The 16887-nt window shown below is 48.2% G+C and overlaps 1 protein-coding gene across 1 annotated transcript in view; it reads right to left on the bottom strand.

Moving 5' to 3' along the window:
• The window catches only part of gga1 (golgi-associated, gamma adaptin ear containing, ARF binding protein 1), a 73884-nt gene that overhangs the window by 28078 nt on the left and 28919 nt on the right, over nt 1-16887 (bottom strand). The window contains exons 2-7 of the mRNA XM_085969666.1: nt 9468-9552; nt 7520-7595; nt 5818-5916; nt 4731-4854; nt 1446-1546; nt 97-177 (exon numbers count right to left, since the gene is read on the bottom strand). Coding sequence (XP_085825792.1) covers nt 97-177; nt 1446-1546; nt 4731-4854; nt 5818-5916; nt 7520-7595; nt 9468-9552 — 566 coding nt within the window. The remainder of the gene's footprint in view (nt 1-96; nt 178-1445; nt 1547-4730; nt 4855-5817; nt 5917-7519; nt 7596-9467; nt 9553-16887) is intronic.

Genomic DNA, 16887 nt, shown 5'->3' with positions numbered 1-16887 from the left:
TTAAAAAAAAAAAAAAAAACAGCTTTTAGTGCCCACTTTATACTTTCCAGACAGCTGGCAATCCCCAAACCCTGGGAACTGGGGAAGACGACCCACCTCTTGGACCATCTCCTTGATTAGTTTGTTTGCAGCTCGCAGGTCCTCTGGGTGAGTGCTCTTCAGAAGTCTGGCCAACAGCTAAAAGACACAATTTGCACAAAAGACACAATTTGCACAAATCAATTTGATGGGAGCTGGAACTACAGAACTGACAATGTCAAACGGGCTGCAAACAGGCTCAGGAGCCTTTTCTGCCACTTCCTTCCCCGGCAGAAAAAAAACCACAGAACAGTTCAGAGGCACTTTAAATGTCACGTGGTACCGAGCTGTCACAACTAAACCTCTCCCACTAGCTATCGGATGGTGTATTGTGTAACTATACAATACCATCTAGTGATAGAAAAGAACACGACAACAGTAATATGCCAATGTTCCCATTTAGCTGCACGCCCACTGTCTGAGGCGCTCGCACAGGCCGCTTGCCGGTTTCTCAATGGAAAAAACGCGCGTGCGCGGAAGTTTGAATGGGCTGCGCGGCCGCTTAAAGGGGCCGCACATCCCCCCCCAAAAATTACAGAGAACACGGATATCAACTGGGCCATTTTCAGATCAACTGAATGAATGGGCTGTGATTGTGCCACATTACAACAGTGACTACACTTCAAAAAAGTTGGCTGTAAAGCGCTTGGGGGCGTCCTGAAGTTGTGAAAGATGCTGTATAAATGCAAGTCTTTCTACTTTCTTTTTCAGTGCAGACAACAACACTCAACAGCTGCAAGGGTGTGTGGAGTAGCTCTGTCCATCTGACACTCACTAGTGGAGAAAAAACATTACTGGGAGTGAGTCCAAGGCTATTATCAAAATTTCAAGAATCAGATCATTTAAAGTGTCTCCTCAACTTCTCTGGATTACAGACAAGGCTTTTAATCTCCAAGGCAAAATGAAGAGAACCTAAAACACCAGTAAAAATCCTGGAACCTCATGTGATAGAAATTAAGTAAGACTTATTCAGGCACCATAAAGCAGTGGACCTGCTCAAGAGTTTCAGTTCTTGATATAGTACCACAGTAACAAGACACAAACATTGGCCTATATATCTATAATATATTAAAAATCTTATGCCTGTGTGCAATTCCTGGCACAGTTTTGGGCCAATGTTTATCATGTACTGCAAAGAATTCCAGTGCTCCAACCAACTCTACTTCTGCTTCCCAAACTGCTTACGTTTTGCTATTTAACTATATAAATAATAATAATAATATGAAATTAGCACTTTAAAATGGAGACTGAATTACGTCTACACACCATGGTCAAACTAGCCCATGTCTTCTAGCCCTACTTCATCTGAAGACTACACTTGGTCTTGCCTCCCTGTGGACAATACCACAGGGAGATTGACGAGTTACCTTAGATTTTTCTTCATCTTCAAACATAGCATTCTTCGAACGTGGAGGGGGTGGAGGAAGCGGCTCGTCATCGGGTAACACCGGATCCTGTTTTACAATTCCTGTGGGATAGCGGGGACAGAATATCAAACAGAAAACTCACTGCAAACAGCAGAACAGCCAGCTCAGGAGCACGAGAAGCGCGGCTTCACGGAAGAGTGCAGGGTTCACGAGCAGATCTGGACAAGTTCGAAAGCAAAGCCACTCATGATCCTGCTCGCAATATCAGTGCAGTTCTCCCTCTGTCTCCAATCGGTAGCAATTTATGTCTTTGCTTTTCCTCTCCTTCTTGCTGAACCTGGCTGTACTCACCGATTTGTTTCCAACGTCTACTCTCTCTGGTTAGAATTCCTTCGAGCGAGAGCTGGACCTGTTTCGGGCTGGGGCGGTGATCACTTCTTACAGGAGGTAGGTACTGCAGGGAATTCAGGGCCAGAGTGGTCTCCTGGACTAGTTTCATTCGCCTAGATGGGTCGGAGAGGAATTTCCCAGATTTTTTCCCCCCAAATTGGCCTGGGTTTTTCCATCTGGTCTTTCGCCTCTCCCAGGAGATCACATGGATTGTATACGTTGTGACACACAAGGTATCGCAGTTGTGTGGGTCAGGCTGGGTGGACCAGAGGGTCTTTACCTGTCCGTCATTGTTCGTATGTTCAGGTTGTTTTATATAACAACTTTATAGCAAGTGAAGAACTCATTTTAACCGACAGTACGATAGCAAAATATTGCAGATATTGGAAATCCAAAATAACAACAGAAAATGCTGGAAAAACTCAGCAGGCCAGGCAACATCCGTGGAGAGAAAATTAGGCACTTTACAGCCTTCCGGACTCAATATCGAGTTCAACAATTTCAGATCATAACCTCGGCCCCTATTACATTTTTACTTACATTTTTTATCCACACCTTTATTTTGGTTTTTCCCCCCCACTTTCCTTTTTTTTCTCTCTCCCACATGGCAGCTGTCTCCCATTCTGCCAGCACATTTCACACCTAATCTAGAGCCGTCTTTTGTCTCCACTAGTCCGATCACCATCTCGTCTGGTTTTGAATACCTCTTAATGTCTCTTCTCTTTTGTTCTCTCCCAGCCTGGCCTCTTAATCTATTTCATTCCCTGTGCTTTTTCAGTCTTGACAAAGGGTTTGACCTGAAACGTCGACTCTATTTTCTTTCCACGGATGTTGCCTGGCCTGCTGAGTTTTTCCAGCATTTTCTGTTGTTATTTTTAACTCATTTTAACCATTTTTTAGTGAAAGCCTTATTCAAAGTAAAAACAAATTCTTCCACTACTTATCAGTAACTGGTCACCAGTTCAAACACTTGTCTTTAAACACACATGATGCGTTCATTTAGTTGGAGGCAGTTTCTTAAAGTGAAGCTTTCTTCACGTCTCAGTGAAATTCTGTGCTAACAAAGGACTGTTTACAGCCACTTATTTCTGCTCAAAGGGACGTTTCTGCCGAAGTCACTTGCACCCGTTTACGTACAGGTTAAAGGTGATCTAACCTGCATGATCTGTGGGCTATTTGTGACTTCTCTGAACCAATCGCATTTCACAAAACAAAAATGGCCAACCAACCACATGCTGCAAGAAAAAAAAATCCGACCACCATGACAATTCCCTACCTGACTAATCCTCAGCCCCGGCCTCCAAGGTAAAAAAAACCCGCCCAGCCACCATAACAATACCTTAAACCTGGGATCAATTTTCAATTTTTATTCAATTTCAATTTTTATTTGTCACATAACCAAATACAAGAAGTGAAATCCAGTCAGTGAAATGCTTTTTTCTTAACGAGCCGAGCGCACCAAGCAGCAAAGGACACTTAGCTGCCTGGTACGCACGGAGCCCGCAAGGACGGCAGCCATCTTCATCGGCGCCATCACAATAGGGTCCGCTCTCGCCTCGCTCCGCCTTTCCCGCACTCCTGTATCTCACAGGGCTTAACGCTGACTACCAGCAGTAAAGCCAAAAGCCTGATCCATTCACGGTGATGAGCAATTACATTGAATGTACAGCACAGAAACAGGCCAGTCGGTCCATGTTTATGCTCCACACGAGCCTCCACCCATCCCCCTTCATCTGACCCTATCAGCTGAACCTTCTATTCCTTTATCCCTCATGTGTTTACCTAGCTTCCCCTTAAATGCATCTCTGCTATTTGCCTCAACTACTCCCTGTGGTAGCGAGTTCCATATTCTCACCACTCTCTGGGTAAAGAAGTTTCTCCTGAATTTCCGATTAGATTTATTAGTGACTATCATATATTTATGGCCCCTAGTTTTGGTCTGCCCCACATGTGGAAACATCTTCCCTATTACCACACCTTGAGTATTGTGTGCAGTTTTGGTCGCCTTATCTGAGGAAGGATGTTCTTGCCATGGAGGGAGTGCAGCGGAGATCCACCAGACTGATACCTGGGATGGCAGGAATGACGTATGAGGAGAGATTGGGTCGATTGGGCTTATACTCGCTGGAGTTTAGAAGAATGAGAGGGGATCTCATTGAAACTTATAAAATTCTAACAGGACTAGACAGACTAGATGCAGGAAGGATGTTCTCGATGGCGGGGGAGTCCAGAACCAGGGATCACAGTCTAAGGATAAGGGGTAAGCCATTTAGACAGAGGTGAGGAGGAATTTCTTCATCCAGAGAGTGGTGAACCTGTGGAATTCTCTACCACAGAAGGCAGTTGAGGCCAATTCATTAAATATATTCAAGAAGGAGTTAGATATATTCAAGAAGGAGTTAGATATATTTCTTAAGGCTAAAGGGATCAAGGGATATGGGGAGAAGGCAGGAATAGGGTACTGAGTTTGGATGATCAGCCATGATCTCACTGAATGGCGGAGCAGGCTTGAGGGGCCGAATGGCCTACTCCTGCTCCTATCTTCTATGTTTCTATGTCTACCCCATCAAACCCTTTGATAATCGTAAAGATCTCTATCAGGTCACCCTGCAGCGTTTTCTTTTCTAAAGAAAAGAGCTCCAGCCTGTTCAATCTTTCCTGATGGGTATAACCTCTCAGTTCTGGTATCATTCTTGTAAATAGGTGCAAAAGTTTCAAAATTCTGTACTGTGTTTTACTGCAGCCATGCAATGTGTACAGGACATGTCCTGATACAGTGCCTGTTAGGATAATTGTGCAGTAGTTCAGGATCAGGGCGTTTTGTTAGAGGCAGCGGTGGCTTCAAGCAAAGTGCCCCCTAGTGGCCCACACTCAACTGGGACAGATCGAACCAACCTTGTTTTTTAAGCATGTGATAGGCCTCTGTGATCTTCAGCTCGTCTGGTAGACCCACCGTCCAGCTGAACATCAATTCCAAAACTTTCGTTTTTACTTTCTCAGGAGCTCGTGTTCCCAGATACTGATGAAGAAAACACACAAAAAAAGAACAGGTTAAAACACTCCTTAACAGCAATGTTTGAAGTAGAATTCCTAATAGTGCAACTCAACAGTTACAAATTTGTTTAAGTAGTCTTTCTTAGTCACAGACATATCAGGGACAATATTTTTTTTTATTCGTTCATGGGATGTGGGCGTCGCTGGCAAGGCCAGCATTTATTGCCCATCCCTAATCGCCCTTAAGAAGGTGGTGGTGAGCCGCCTTCTTGAACCGCAGAGGGCAGTTAAGAGTCAACCATGTTGCTGTGGGCCTGGAGTCACATATAGGCCAGACCGGGTAAGGGTGGCAGATTTCCTTCCCTAAAGGACATTAGTGAGCCAGATGGGTTTTTAAACGACAATCTGGTAGTTTCATGGCCTCACAGGGTTATGCAAGGTCAGCTTATTTGAATCATGTTCTGACATTCTGGGCATGCTACCCATGATGTGCCCAGGAGTGCCAGCAGCCAATAAAGAACCGCTAGCCACCTGGGGAGAGAGACATGGGGCAAGGTGGCATTGAGCACCCCTGTTCTTTTAGGATTTTCAACTGGGATTCCCCCTTAAGTGCCTATCCCAAACAGGCACTGTGAGACGCGTGTGCCGAACTGGTGCTGCTGTCTCATTTTTGTGGTGGCCCCCTAATTTTAATATTTTTGTTTGAGGTCCCAATGAACTGTTTGCGCAGGCTTCCAGTACCTTTCGCGCTGGCCGCCAACAAAGACGCACAACAGATATCTCAAGCGTTGCAGGCTTCTATGCCCATTAATATGCATTATCAGCCCTATCGCGTCTGCTATTCCGTCACACAATTTGCTATTTAGGCAGGAGAATCAGGTGGCAGGTGAGTCATTTGTGGATTACTCACTCTCTGGCTGCCATCCAATTTTCCTACATGATACAAGAATGCTACAAAGATTATAGAATCCCCTGTTGCCAGACTTACCTTGGGCGATACCACTTTGATTAATTCATTCAAAAACCTGAACTTTCCTACTTCATTATGAAATCTTTTCCCACAGTTTTTCATACATGTCTCCAGCACCTGAATAAAAACAAAATGAGGAAGGGAGGATTTAATTTCACTAACACCAGATGATATTGAATTTTTAAAAACCTACATCAATTTTTCATCTCTTTATTGCACCAGTACTTTATAAAGAAAAACAGAGTTTCTCCCCTCTCCTGAAGACAATTGCGGGTGAATTTCCGCAAGGGTTTTCCCTCCCGCCTGCCGTCATTTTGGCGGAAGAGCCAAGGAAACCCTGGGAAATGATGCAATCGCTGTTTACCTGGAGTTTCACCGAAGTTACGGAGGACTAGCGGGAGAATTCCCCGGCAGAAATTCAGCCCCATCGACTCTTTGCTGGGAGCATGGTTCCATGGGAATTATTTGCCCTCTGGTGTCTAATCCCAGTCGCCATTCTTCATGTATGCCTTTTGTCAATGAATATTGCTGGCCATTCGACTGAGGGGAGCGCTGCAGTTAAGCCATCGCCTGTCCTTGTCCATCTCATGCACTAGTTCTAGCAAGAGTCGCTGGGTAGCAATCAGGAATGGCAACCCTGGCTGATTTTCCCCTGACAAAGCTGGGGCAATGGGATCAAATTCAAGGCCTTCTTGATCCAAATGGCTCAGAGACAGAGAATGTACCTCTGAGCCATGAAGGGGTAGAGGGGATCTCAGGGTACATCCCCGTAGTGGCAATACTTGCAATGCAGGGTCCCCTTCTCACTTAACTACCCCAAGAAGAACTGCTTTAAAAAAAAAAAACACCCTCATCTGGTTGGAGACATCACAGCCTACATTTTCTTATTGGGATTTTTGCAACACCGACAGGAACCCATTTAAAATAATGTTAATTGGAAAATCTAGGCTGGCGTTTTAGCCTCTCCCTGCAGTGCTAGAGAAACCTGACCATCTGCAAGGAGCCGTTCATTTGACAACGATGGAACGATTAGCAAATGACTCCGTGCCAATTAATACCTGAATGCTGATCAGAAGGTGCCAGCAATGTAATTAAAATAAAACAATCTCATAAGCCAAGTGCACAGTCGGCTCTGAATTTTGATTTGGTGACATTTCTAGATTGACATTTAGGAGCCAAAACGGATGCTTATCACATCATGCTGGTGACAGACTTTCACTGAATATCTCAGCTGAGGGAGTCTTATTAGCTTTTATAGATGGTGCAGGGGTCTCCCAGCAGGCTTCCAGCAAAGGGCAATAAAAAAGATGACATGTATAGGAGAGATCTTTTAACATTCATCCCCACCCCAAGTACATGGTGTAGGGGTGTGGGCCATGTCCCCTTTAAGCTGCGCAACTGCGCAGTGCTCCAGGGATCCCGTGCAACCGGCTTTTCAATGCAAAGGGGCTGCGGGGCGACAAAAACAAATTTCAGGCAAAATTGGGTGTAGAGGGTTTTTCCACATAAACAAAATTCAAAATAATGCAAAACCGTATTGTTATTCCTTTTAAAAAAAAACATTGGTCCTGTAAATTCTATTCTAAAATACTCAACTCTAAAAGTATATTAAAGAAAAAATTCAGAGGTTACAGGCTTTAATTTTTGCATAATTGTGATAGCTGTCAAAGTCATTTAATACTCAAAAGGGCTTCAGACAAAGAGATGCAGCAGATCTTACTGTCAAGGCCTGAACAGCTTCCCATTCCTGGGGGGACTGGATCTTGTGTGCCAGAAATCTTGTGGCAAGCTGGGGTCTGAATGAAGGCAGGAGGAGGAAAGAGACAGTATTATTGCAGATGCAAATCATGGGAGGGGCAAGCACAGCGCGTAACTCAACAAAAAGTAAAGCAGAGCGCTAAGACGAGATTGAAGTTTACAATGTCTCGGCAGTGTTGTGAATTAAGAAATAATCTACACGCACACTTTTAAAAAGAACCAACACGGAAACAGGCCATTCGGCCCAACCAGTCCGTCTTGGTGTTTACCCTCCACGTGAGCAAATAGTTCGAATCGCAATAAGAACATAAGAAATAGAAGCAGGAGTCGGCCATTCGGCCCCTCGAGCCTGCTCCGCCATTCAATAAGATTATGGATGATCTTCCACCTCATCTCCACTTTCCCGCCCGATCCCCACATTCCCCTAGAGTCCAAAAATCTACCCATCTCAGCCTTGAATACACTCAATGCTTTACCCGCTCTGTTCCCCATATCCCTTCAACCCCTTTTCCATCATCCACCTATCCAATCTAATCTTGCATGCTGACATAGTTATAAAATTCTTACAGGACTAGACAGACTAGATGCAGGAAGGCTGTTCCCGATGGCGGGGGAGTCCAGAACCAGGGGTCACAGTCTAAAGATAAGGGGTAGGCCATTTAGGACAGAGATGAGGAGGAATTTCTTCACCCAGAGAGTGGTGAACCTGTGGAGTTCTCTACCACAAAAGGCAGTTGAGGTCAATTCATTAAATATATTCAAGAAGGAGTTGGATATATTTCTTAAGGCTAAAGGGATCAAGGGATATGGGGAGAAAGCAGGGACAGGGTACTGAATTTGGATGATCAGCCATGATCTCATTGAATGGCGGAGCAGGCTCGAGGGGCTGAATGGCCTACTCCTGCTCCTATCTTCTATGTTTCTATGAATCTCACAGCCTCACAACTCTCCTGCGCAGTTATGGCTCCACGGGTGCCGGCGACATCCTTTACCTCACGCAAGCAACCACTCTTCACGTCTTGAGCCCAAACGCAGAGTGAAGGGTCACCACAGCCGAGCCTGATCCCGTCTCGGTGTCCAGCAGGAGTTGTTTATGGCAGCGAATTCCAGACGCGATCACAGTCACGAGCGCACTGTAAACCTAGCCTAGACTAGACTAACAGTGCAAATATGGAAATCTGCTCGAGCCCGTGGTTCTACAATACAGGAAACTTTGGTTTATCCGGAGGTTAACTGTCCGGAATGCTCGATCCACTGGCAAAATTCAGGAGTCGGTTCAGTAAGTTTTTTTTCTTTTCGTTGCTTTTTTTTCACTAGTCAGGCTCTGCAAGGTCTAGCTAAAGCTGTTGCTTAGCTACAGAGACGCTTGCAAGCTACGGCCGACTGTTTAGAAGCTGGGTTTGTCGCTAGATACGGAGCTCAAAAGCTTCCGTATGTTTTAACATTAGCGCTGGTTTGTCCGGCAGTTTTGATGGGACGGCAACAGCTTGGTCCCGTCGGTGCCGGATATCACAAAGTTTCCTGTACTCTATTTCTGCACCTACTGGTGTCATTCGTATACAACGACCCTCAATAGAACATCCAGTTTTCCTGGACCCCTGACAAGACTGATATTTTTTCCACTGATTCAGATCAGCAGTAGGTTCTTCAACCACTAACCACTGCAGCCAAGATGTACAGGGTGTCAAAGGTTATTGCAGGTCAACCACCAACAAATAAACATTTTCATAACATTTTTCCCACATTACAACAGTGACTACACTTCAAAAAAGTACTTCATTGGCTGTAAAGCGCTTTAAGACGTCCGGTGGAAATGCAAGTCTTTCTTTCATTTCATGATCAACTCAAAGAAGTGAGCACACTGCTGTTCACATTATTGTGCTGGTTTTCCACCCCCACCCGATACCTACCCTTCCAATTCTGTGTTCAGTTGGTCGCAGAATGCTTGAATGTAGTCCCATTGCAGCTCTCGGTTTAAAGGATTAGTGGCTTTATCTGCATAGAACAAAACAAGATAAATAAGGTTGTTATAAGTTCCCAGACACTGAATCTTCCCGACAGAGTCAAGTCAGCTCTAAAACCAGAAAATTAGCATTAATCATTTTCCTGACTTCTAGAATGATACAGCACAGAAGGAGGCCATTCGGCCCATCGTGTCTGTGCCGGCTCTTTCAAAGACATATCCTATTCGTCCCATTTTCTCTCTTGAAGGTCCAAACTTTTGAAGGCCCAAACTTATGTTGAGGCACCGGCCACCTTCCTGTACACTGGCCAAGTGTCATTCTTCACGTGACTTCTGATGGATGTCAGCAGATTAAATCGATCTCTTGGAGAGGGGAGCAACCCAGCGCCGTCTGAGCCGGTCTTCGTCTCACACCGACACACACTCAGGGGTCGATTTTCATAAAGCTGTCGGGAAGGAGGCGGGACTACAACTTTCGGGTTATAGTCCCGCCTACATCGACGTTCGGCCAATCCACGCGCTTTTCCCTTGATTTGACCTTGTTAAGCCCACCCAGCGGGCTCAGGTCAATTAAGGGCCACCCGGCAACAGGTGACGTCACAGACTGAAATTTCATCTGTCAAGAGGTCTTGACAAATGAAATATCGGTGTTTCACAGCTGTTTGAAGCTGTCAAACACTGACAGTCTGACTTCTAACCCGAGTCCTTCTACACAGACTCAGTTAGAAGTCTCACTGGCAATGAAAGCTGAAGGCTGTCACTTTTGACAGATCGCAGCCATTTTGCTTTCAGTGCCGGCTGAGTGATGGACTCCCGAAACCTAGAGGAAGAAAGGTTGTTAAGGTAAGTACAGGTAATTTAAACTTCTTTACACACTTTAGACACACCAAACACACTTACCTTTGCACTAATGCACCCATCACTCACCTGAACACCGACATCGCGACCCCTCCAAGTCCTTCAACCCGACGGCCCGCCTGCTCTAACCTGGCGTGGTTTGGAGCCGTCGGGAATCCCACACGACACCCCTCAAAATAGGGATTAGGCTAAAAACTGCCTGTTAACTACCTGTCAACAGGCAGTTAATTGGCACTAATCCCTTCCCGCCTCGGGTCGGCAGGTCCCAGTGCGGGGCGGGTACCCGCCTCCCCTGAAACTTACGTGGAGGCGGGTTTTGGGCGGGATGGTGTCGGGACCCCCGAAATCGGGATTCCCTCCCCCCCCCGCACACACCTGAAACCCCGCCTGACGGCTCCAGGAAAATCGACCCCTTAGTTTCCAGCAGCAGCAGCAGCAATCGGGAGCAGGAACCCTTCCTACTGCAGAGGCACGCAGGGCAATTGCAGGAGTCCGACATCTTTCACCCCACTTGAGATCAGCTCTATAATGTAAAAATAATATTTAACTGAGCTCTGAACAACTACAGTGGTTTCATTCGAATTAATGATGAAGGAGCACACAGCATAGGCACGATGGGCCGAATGGCCTCCTTCTGTGCTGTATCATTTGATAATTTGATGTTTTCCCCGTTGCCAACTTTTTCATCTCTTCCTGAAGGCACCGACCTCTTGCAGGGATAATGGCCATTAACCGCGTGAGCTTAGTTGTTGCTACTCCCCATCTTTCCCCAAACTTAGGGATACTACGACCAATTGTAGTTTCTCTACCGGCTGCCCCAGCTAAGATCAGCTGACTCAGCATAGGTCAAGGGTTGAAGTTGGAACATTCTTGGTTTGGACCACTCAGCTACTCACAGAGCCGCGAGGGCAGCAGTGTAAAGTGATTTGATTAAAGATCCTGCATCACGACATTCATTGGATGGAATTTTACCATAAAAGAATGGGTGGGTTTGGAAAGTGTTAAAAATGGGATTCCCGGCCTGATCCCGCCTCCAACCTGCACATTTCCGGTTCTGCCGGAGGCGGGATGGGGGGCGGGCAACCAATGCACTCCCAGGGGGTGGTACCTCAATTTAAATATTGTAATATAAGGCTGGAGCCTTTTCCCCCCCGCTCCATTTCATGTTTCACTGCCTGTGGACGGGTTTCACACAATTCATGAGACCCAGCAGTTAAACAGAGGCGGGGACTGCTGCATCCAGGAGGTAAGTGGCTTTATACCAACCTCCGTGATCCAGGGTCCCGACCTAACCCACCCCCCTGCGATCGGAGCGCCCACCACCCTCCGATCACCCCACCTCTCCCTCCCAACAATGAGGAGGCCAGCCACGATCCTCTCCCCCCACCCCTGTGATCCCCCCCCCACCCCCGTGATCCCCGGCAGGCTCTTCCCCTGCTCCCCCCCAACCCTACCCCACAATCCCCGACCCCTGCTGATCCCCTCCACCCTCCCGACCTTCGACTGTTTGCCGACACCCCCCTCCACCCAATCCTCTCCACCCACCCACCCCCAATCCCCCTCCCCCGATCAATCCCCGACTCCCCTCCACCCCACCGATCCCCGAGCCCCGCCACCCCACCGATCCCCGACCCCCCTCCACCCCACCGATCCCCGACCCCCCCTCCACCCCACCGATCCCCCGCCACCCCACTGATCCCCGACCCTCCTCCACCCCAGCGATCCCCGAACCCCCCTCCACCCCAGCGATCCCCGACCCCCCCGCCACCCCAGCGATCCCCGACCCCCCCGCCACCCCACCGATCCCCGACCCCCCCACCGATCCCCCGCCACCCCAGTGATCCCCGACCCCCCGCCACCCCACCGATCCCCCGCCACCCCACCGATCCCCGACCCCCCGCCACCCCACTGACCCCCGACCCCCCGCCACCCCAGTGATCCCCGACCCCCCCGGCGATCCCCGACCCCCCCCGCCAATCCCCCCACCGATCCCCCGCCACCCCAGCGATCCCCGACCCCCCACCACCCCACCGATCCCCGACCCCCCACCACCCCACTGATCCCCGACCCCCCGCCACCCCACCGATCCCCCGCCACCCCACTGACCCCCGACCCCCCACCACCCCACCGATCCCCGACCCCCCACCACCCCACCGATCCCCGACCCCCCGCCACCCCACCGATCCCCCACCACCCCACCGATCCCCGACCCCCCACCACCCCACCGATCCCCGACCCCCCACCACCCCACCGATCCCCGACCCCCCGCCACCCCACCGATCCCCCGCCACCCCACTGACCCCCGACCCCCCACCGATCCCCCGATCCCTGACCGACTGCAGACCCCCCCCCTCCCCCGACCGATCCTCCCCCCCACCGATTGCCAACGCCCCCCCGCCCCGACCGGTCCCTCGCTTGTGAGGCCTACCCGCACGCAGCCAGCCAGCCTCTCAATATGGGCTGACAGCGGGCGGGAATCCGAGGCCGTGCATTCAAATCAGGCCCCGCCGTTAAAGTCGGCAGAGCCCGCAGGAAACCCGGCCTCCCGCCTCCCTGGAGCCACCCACCCTACTGCCCCCGCACCCCCTGCTCCCAACCTACCTGGAGAAAATTCCAGCCATAATGTCTGTTTTTATCCAGAGGATTGCTATTGCTACTAAACCCCGTCGTGTAGTTTGACTTATTTTGCAGCGCTCTTCATAGAATCATAAAAATTTACAGCACAGATGGAGGCCATTCGGCCCATCGTGTCTGTGCCGGCCGACAAAGAGCTATCCAGCCCAATCCCACTTTCCAGCTCTTGGTCCGTAGCCCTGCAGGTTTCGGCACTTCAAGTGCACATCCCAGCACTTTTTAAATGTGATGAGAGTTTCTGCCTCTACCACCCTTTCAGGCAGTGAGTTCCAGACCCCCACCACCCTCTGGGTGAAAAAAGTTCTCCTCAACTCCCCTCTAATCCTTCCACTAATTACTTTAAGTCTATGTCCCCTGGTTATTGACCCCTCTGCTAGGGGAAATGGGTCCTTTCTATCCACTCTATCTAGGCCCCTCATAATTGTATACACCTCAATTAAGTTTCCTATTTAAGAAAGGAGGGAGACAGAAAGCAGGAAACTATAGACCAGTTAGCCTAACATCTGTCGTTGGGAAAATGCTGGAGTCCTTCATTAAGGAAGCAGTAGCAGGGCATTTGGAAAATCATAATGCAGTCAAGCAGAGTTAACATGGTCTTATGAAAGGGAAATCATGTTTAACAAATTTGCTGGAGTTCTTTGAGGATGTAACGAGCAGGGTGGAGTATAAAAGCAGGGAAGTCCTTACAACTGTACAGGGTGTTGGTGAGACCACACCTGGAGTACTGCGTACAGTTTTGGTCTCCTTATTTAAGGAAGGATATACTTGCATTGGAGGCAGTTCAGAGACGATTCACACGGTTGATTCCTGAGATGAGGGGGTTGACTTATGAAGAAAGGTTGAGCAGGCTGGGCCTATACTCATTGGAATTTAAAAGAATGAGAGGTGATCTTATTGAAACATATAAGATACTGAGGGGGCTCGACAAGGTAGATGCAGAGAGGATGTTTCCCCTCGTGGGGAAATCTAGAACTCGGGGGACATAGTTTCAGAATAAAGGGTCGCCCTTTTAGAACTGAGATGAGGAGGAATTTCTTCTCTCAGAGGGTCGTAAATCCGTGGAATTCTCTGCCCCAGAGAGCCGTGGAGGCTGGGTCAGTAAATACATTTAAGGTGGAGATAGACAGATTTTTACAAGATAAGGGAGTGAAGGGTTATGGGGAGCGGGCAGGGAAGTGGCTTTGAGCCCAAGATCAGCCATGATCTTATTGAATGGCGGAGCAGGCTCGAGGGGCCAAGTGGCCTATTCCTGCTCTTATTTCACGGCTCAGATATTCCGATCACAGGCCTCCCGCGGGTGGAGGGCTGCGATCTGGAAAAATCTGCGCCCTTACCCGAGGACTCCCGGGACGCGCACAATTCCGATGCTGGGCCTCTCCAAACTGCCGGTGCGCAGGGCCCACGTATCCCAGAGGCGCAGGGAGTTCGCAGCGTCCCTGGGATCACGTGGGCCATGAGGAGCCAATCACAGAAGGGAATCTCCCTTCATACACTTGACAGGAAGATCTGTCAAATATATGAATGGAGATCACCCCCAAAACATAGTAAAACTTTAAATAAATTTTTAAAAAATCACATTTTTAAAATGACTTGAAATTACAATAAATTAACTATTTTAAACAAAAATTTAAATTTTTGAAAAAAAATTCAAGTTTTTTTCAGGGCTAAAAATAAACTCACCTTTTTTTTTTAAAAAGTATTTTTTTATAAATTAGTGATTTTTTTTTCCAACTCTTATCCTGGTAATAGTAGGCCTTATGCCGGCTTTTACCAGGCGCAAGAATTGTAAGGGTTTTCTGCGGGCGGAGGGTCTCCAGAAAGCAGAACGATCTGCCCGCGGAGGCCCATCTCCAGGGCAGCCGGAGGATCTGTCTAGAGCTTTCTTGACAGATCGGAAATACTGGTTTCCAGCACATGCGCTGTGCTTGCCTAAAACCAGCATTTCCGATGTCCCTACGGGTGGGTACACAGCACGTACACACCCATAGGGATCGGAATATCCGGCCCCTTATGTTCTCCCCTCAGCCTCCTTTGTTCCAAAGAAAACAACCCCAGCCCATCCAATCTTTCCTCATAGCTAAAATTCCCCAGTCCAGGCAACATCCTTGTAAATCTCCTCTGCACCCTCTCTAGTGCAATCACATCCTTCCTGTAATGTGGTGACCAGAACTGCACGCAGTACTCTAGCTGAGGCCTAACTAGTGTTTTATATAGTTCTAGCATAACCTCCCTGCTCTTATATTTTATGCCTCTTCACAATACACAATAACCTAAGGCACTATTAAAGGGTATCGGAGGACCCGAACAAACAAGGAGTTTAGGCAAGGTGACCGGGTACAGTCAAAGAAATAGATTTTGCAGAAGGGGAAGAGAGACAAAAATGTGGAGGGGTTTAGGAACAGAATTCCAGACTACAGGGTGTGGTAGTTGAATGCTCTGTCACTGATAGTGGAATGGGGGGTGGTAGTTGAATGCTCTGTCACGGATAGTGGAATGGGGGGGTGGTCGTTGAATGCTCTGTCACTGATAGTGGAATGGGGGGTGGTAGTTGAATGCTCTGTCACTGATAGTGGAATGGGGGGGTGGTAGTTGAATGCTCTGTCACTGATAGTGGAATGGGGGGGTGGTAGTTGAATGCTCTGTCACTGATAGTGGAATGGGGGGGTGGTCGTTGAATGCTCTGTCACTGATAGTGGAATGGGGGGTGGTAGTTGAATGCTCTGTCACTGATAGTGGAATGGGGGGGTGGTCGTTGAATGCTCTGTCACTGATAGTGGAATGGGGGGTGGTAGTTGAATGCTCTGTCACTGATAGTGGAATGGGGGGTGGTCGTTGAATGCTCTGTCACTGATAGTGGAATGGGGGGTGGTCGTTGAATGCTCTGTCACTGATAGTGGAATGGGGGGGTGGTAGTTGAATGCTCTGTCACTGATAGTGGAATGGGGGGTGGTCGTTGAATGCTCTGTCACTGATAGTGGAATGGGGGGTGGTCGTTGAATGCTCTGTCACTGATAGTGGAATGGGGGGGTTGAGGAAACAAATGCTGGACTAGAATCAGGAGGCTGCATGCTGAGACTAAGTGGACTGAAGTCACAATTTACAGGAAACTCCCGATTTACCGGCACCCAAACAACCGGAATTCTCGGTTAACCGGCAAAATTCAGGAGTAGGTTCAGTTAAGTTTTTCTTCATATTAGTGGCCATTTCTTGATTCTTGGCTGTGTAATCGGGGGTTCCTGCACTTGTTGCTAAGCAACAGGAACGCTTGGTCTGTGGCCGGGCTTCTTGCACCTGTTGCTAAGCAACAGGGAAGCCTGGATTTGTTGCTGTGTACGGAGCTCTCGTACCTTTTAACTATAACTCTCTGTAATCCGGACTTTTTGATAAACCAGCACCACGCCGGTCCCGTCGGTGCCGGATAATAAAGTTTCCTGCAGTAACTGATGCACAAACTCCTTCACTGTAAATTGGAAAAGTTCTGGACCAGGGAACATTGAGCAGATCGTAACTTTAAATGTTGAGACACTTTCAACCATTTCATCCTTGTAAATATTCTGCGTGCAGCAATTAGTCAGTCAATTTGAAATGCTAATTTCAATTCCCCCCCTCAATGGTTTAGTGAGCAAATGCACTTCAGTGTGGGACTACGCCAAACAGACCAGGAGGTCCAAGATTTGATCACTGCTCTTTGCTGAGCAAGCTGATCGACAGGCAGTGGCTCAGGGTGCTTTTTTTAAAAATTCACTTCACGGGATGTGGGCGGTGTGATAAAAATGCTAACTTCCGGGAAGTTATGTCATCACTTCCTGTGAACTATGAACTGTGAACTATGAACTGTGTACATACCTCACTTCCTGTTGGACTGGTATAAATAC

Source organism: Somniosus microcephalus, chromosome 28, assembly GCF_052327205.1.
Source record: "Somniosus microcephalus isolate GS21.2 chromosome 28, FLI_Smic_1.0, whole genome shotgun sequence".
NCBI lineage: Eukaryota > Metazoa > Chordata > Chondrichthyes > Squaliformes > Somniosidae > Somniosus > Somniosus microcephalus.
This window is presented reverse-complemented; position numbering and strand designations above follow the sequence as displayed.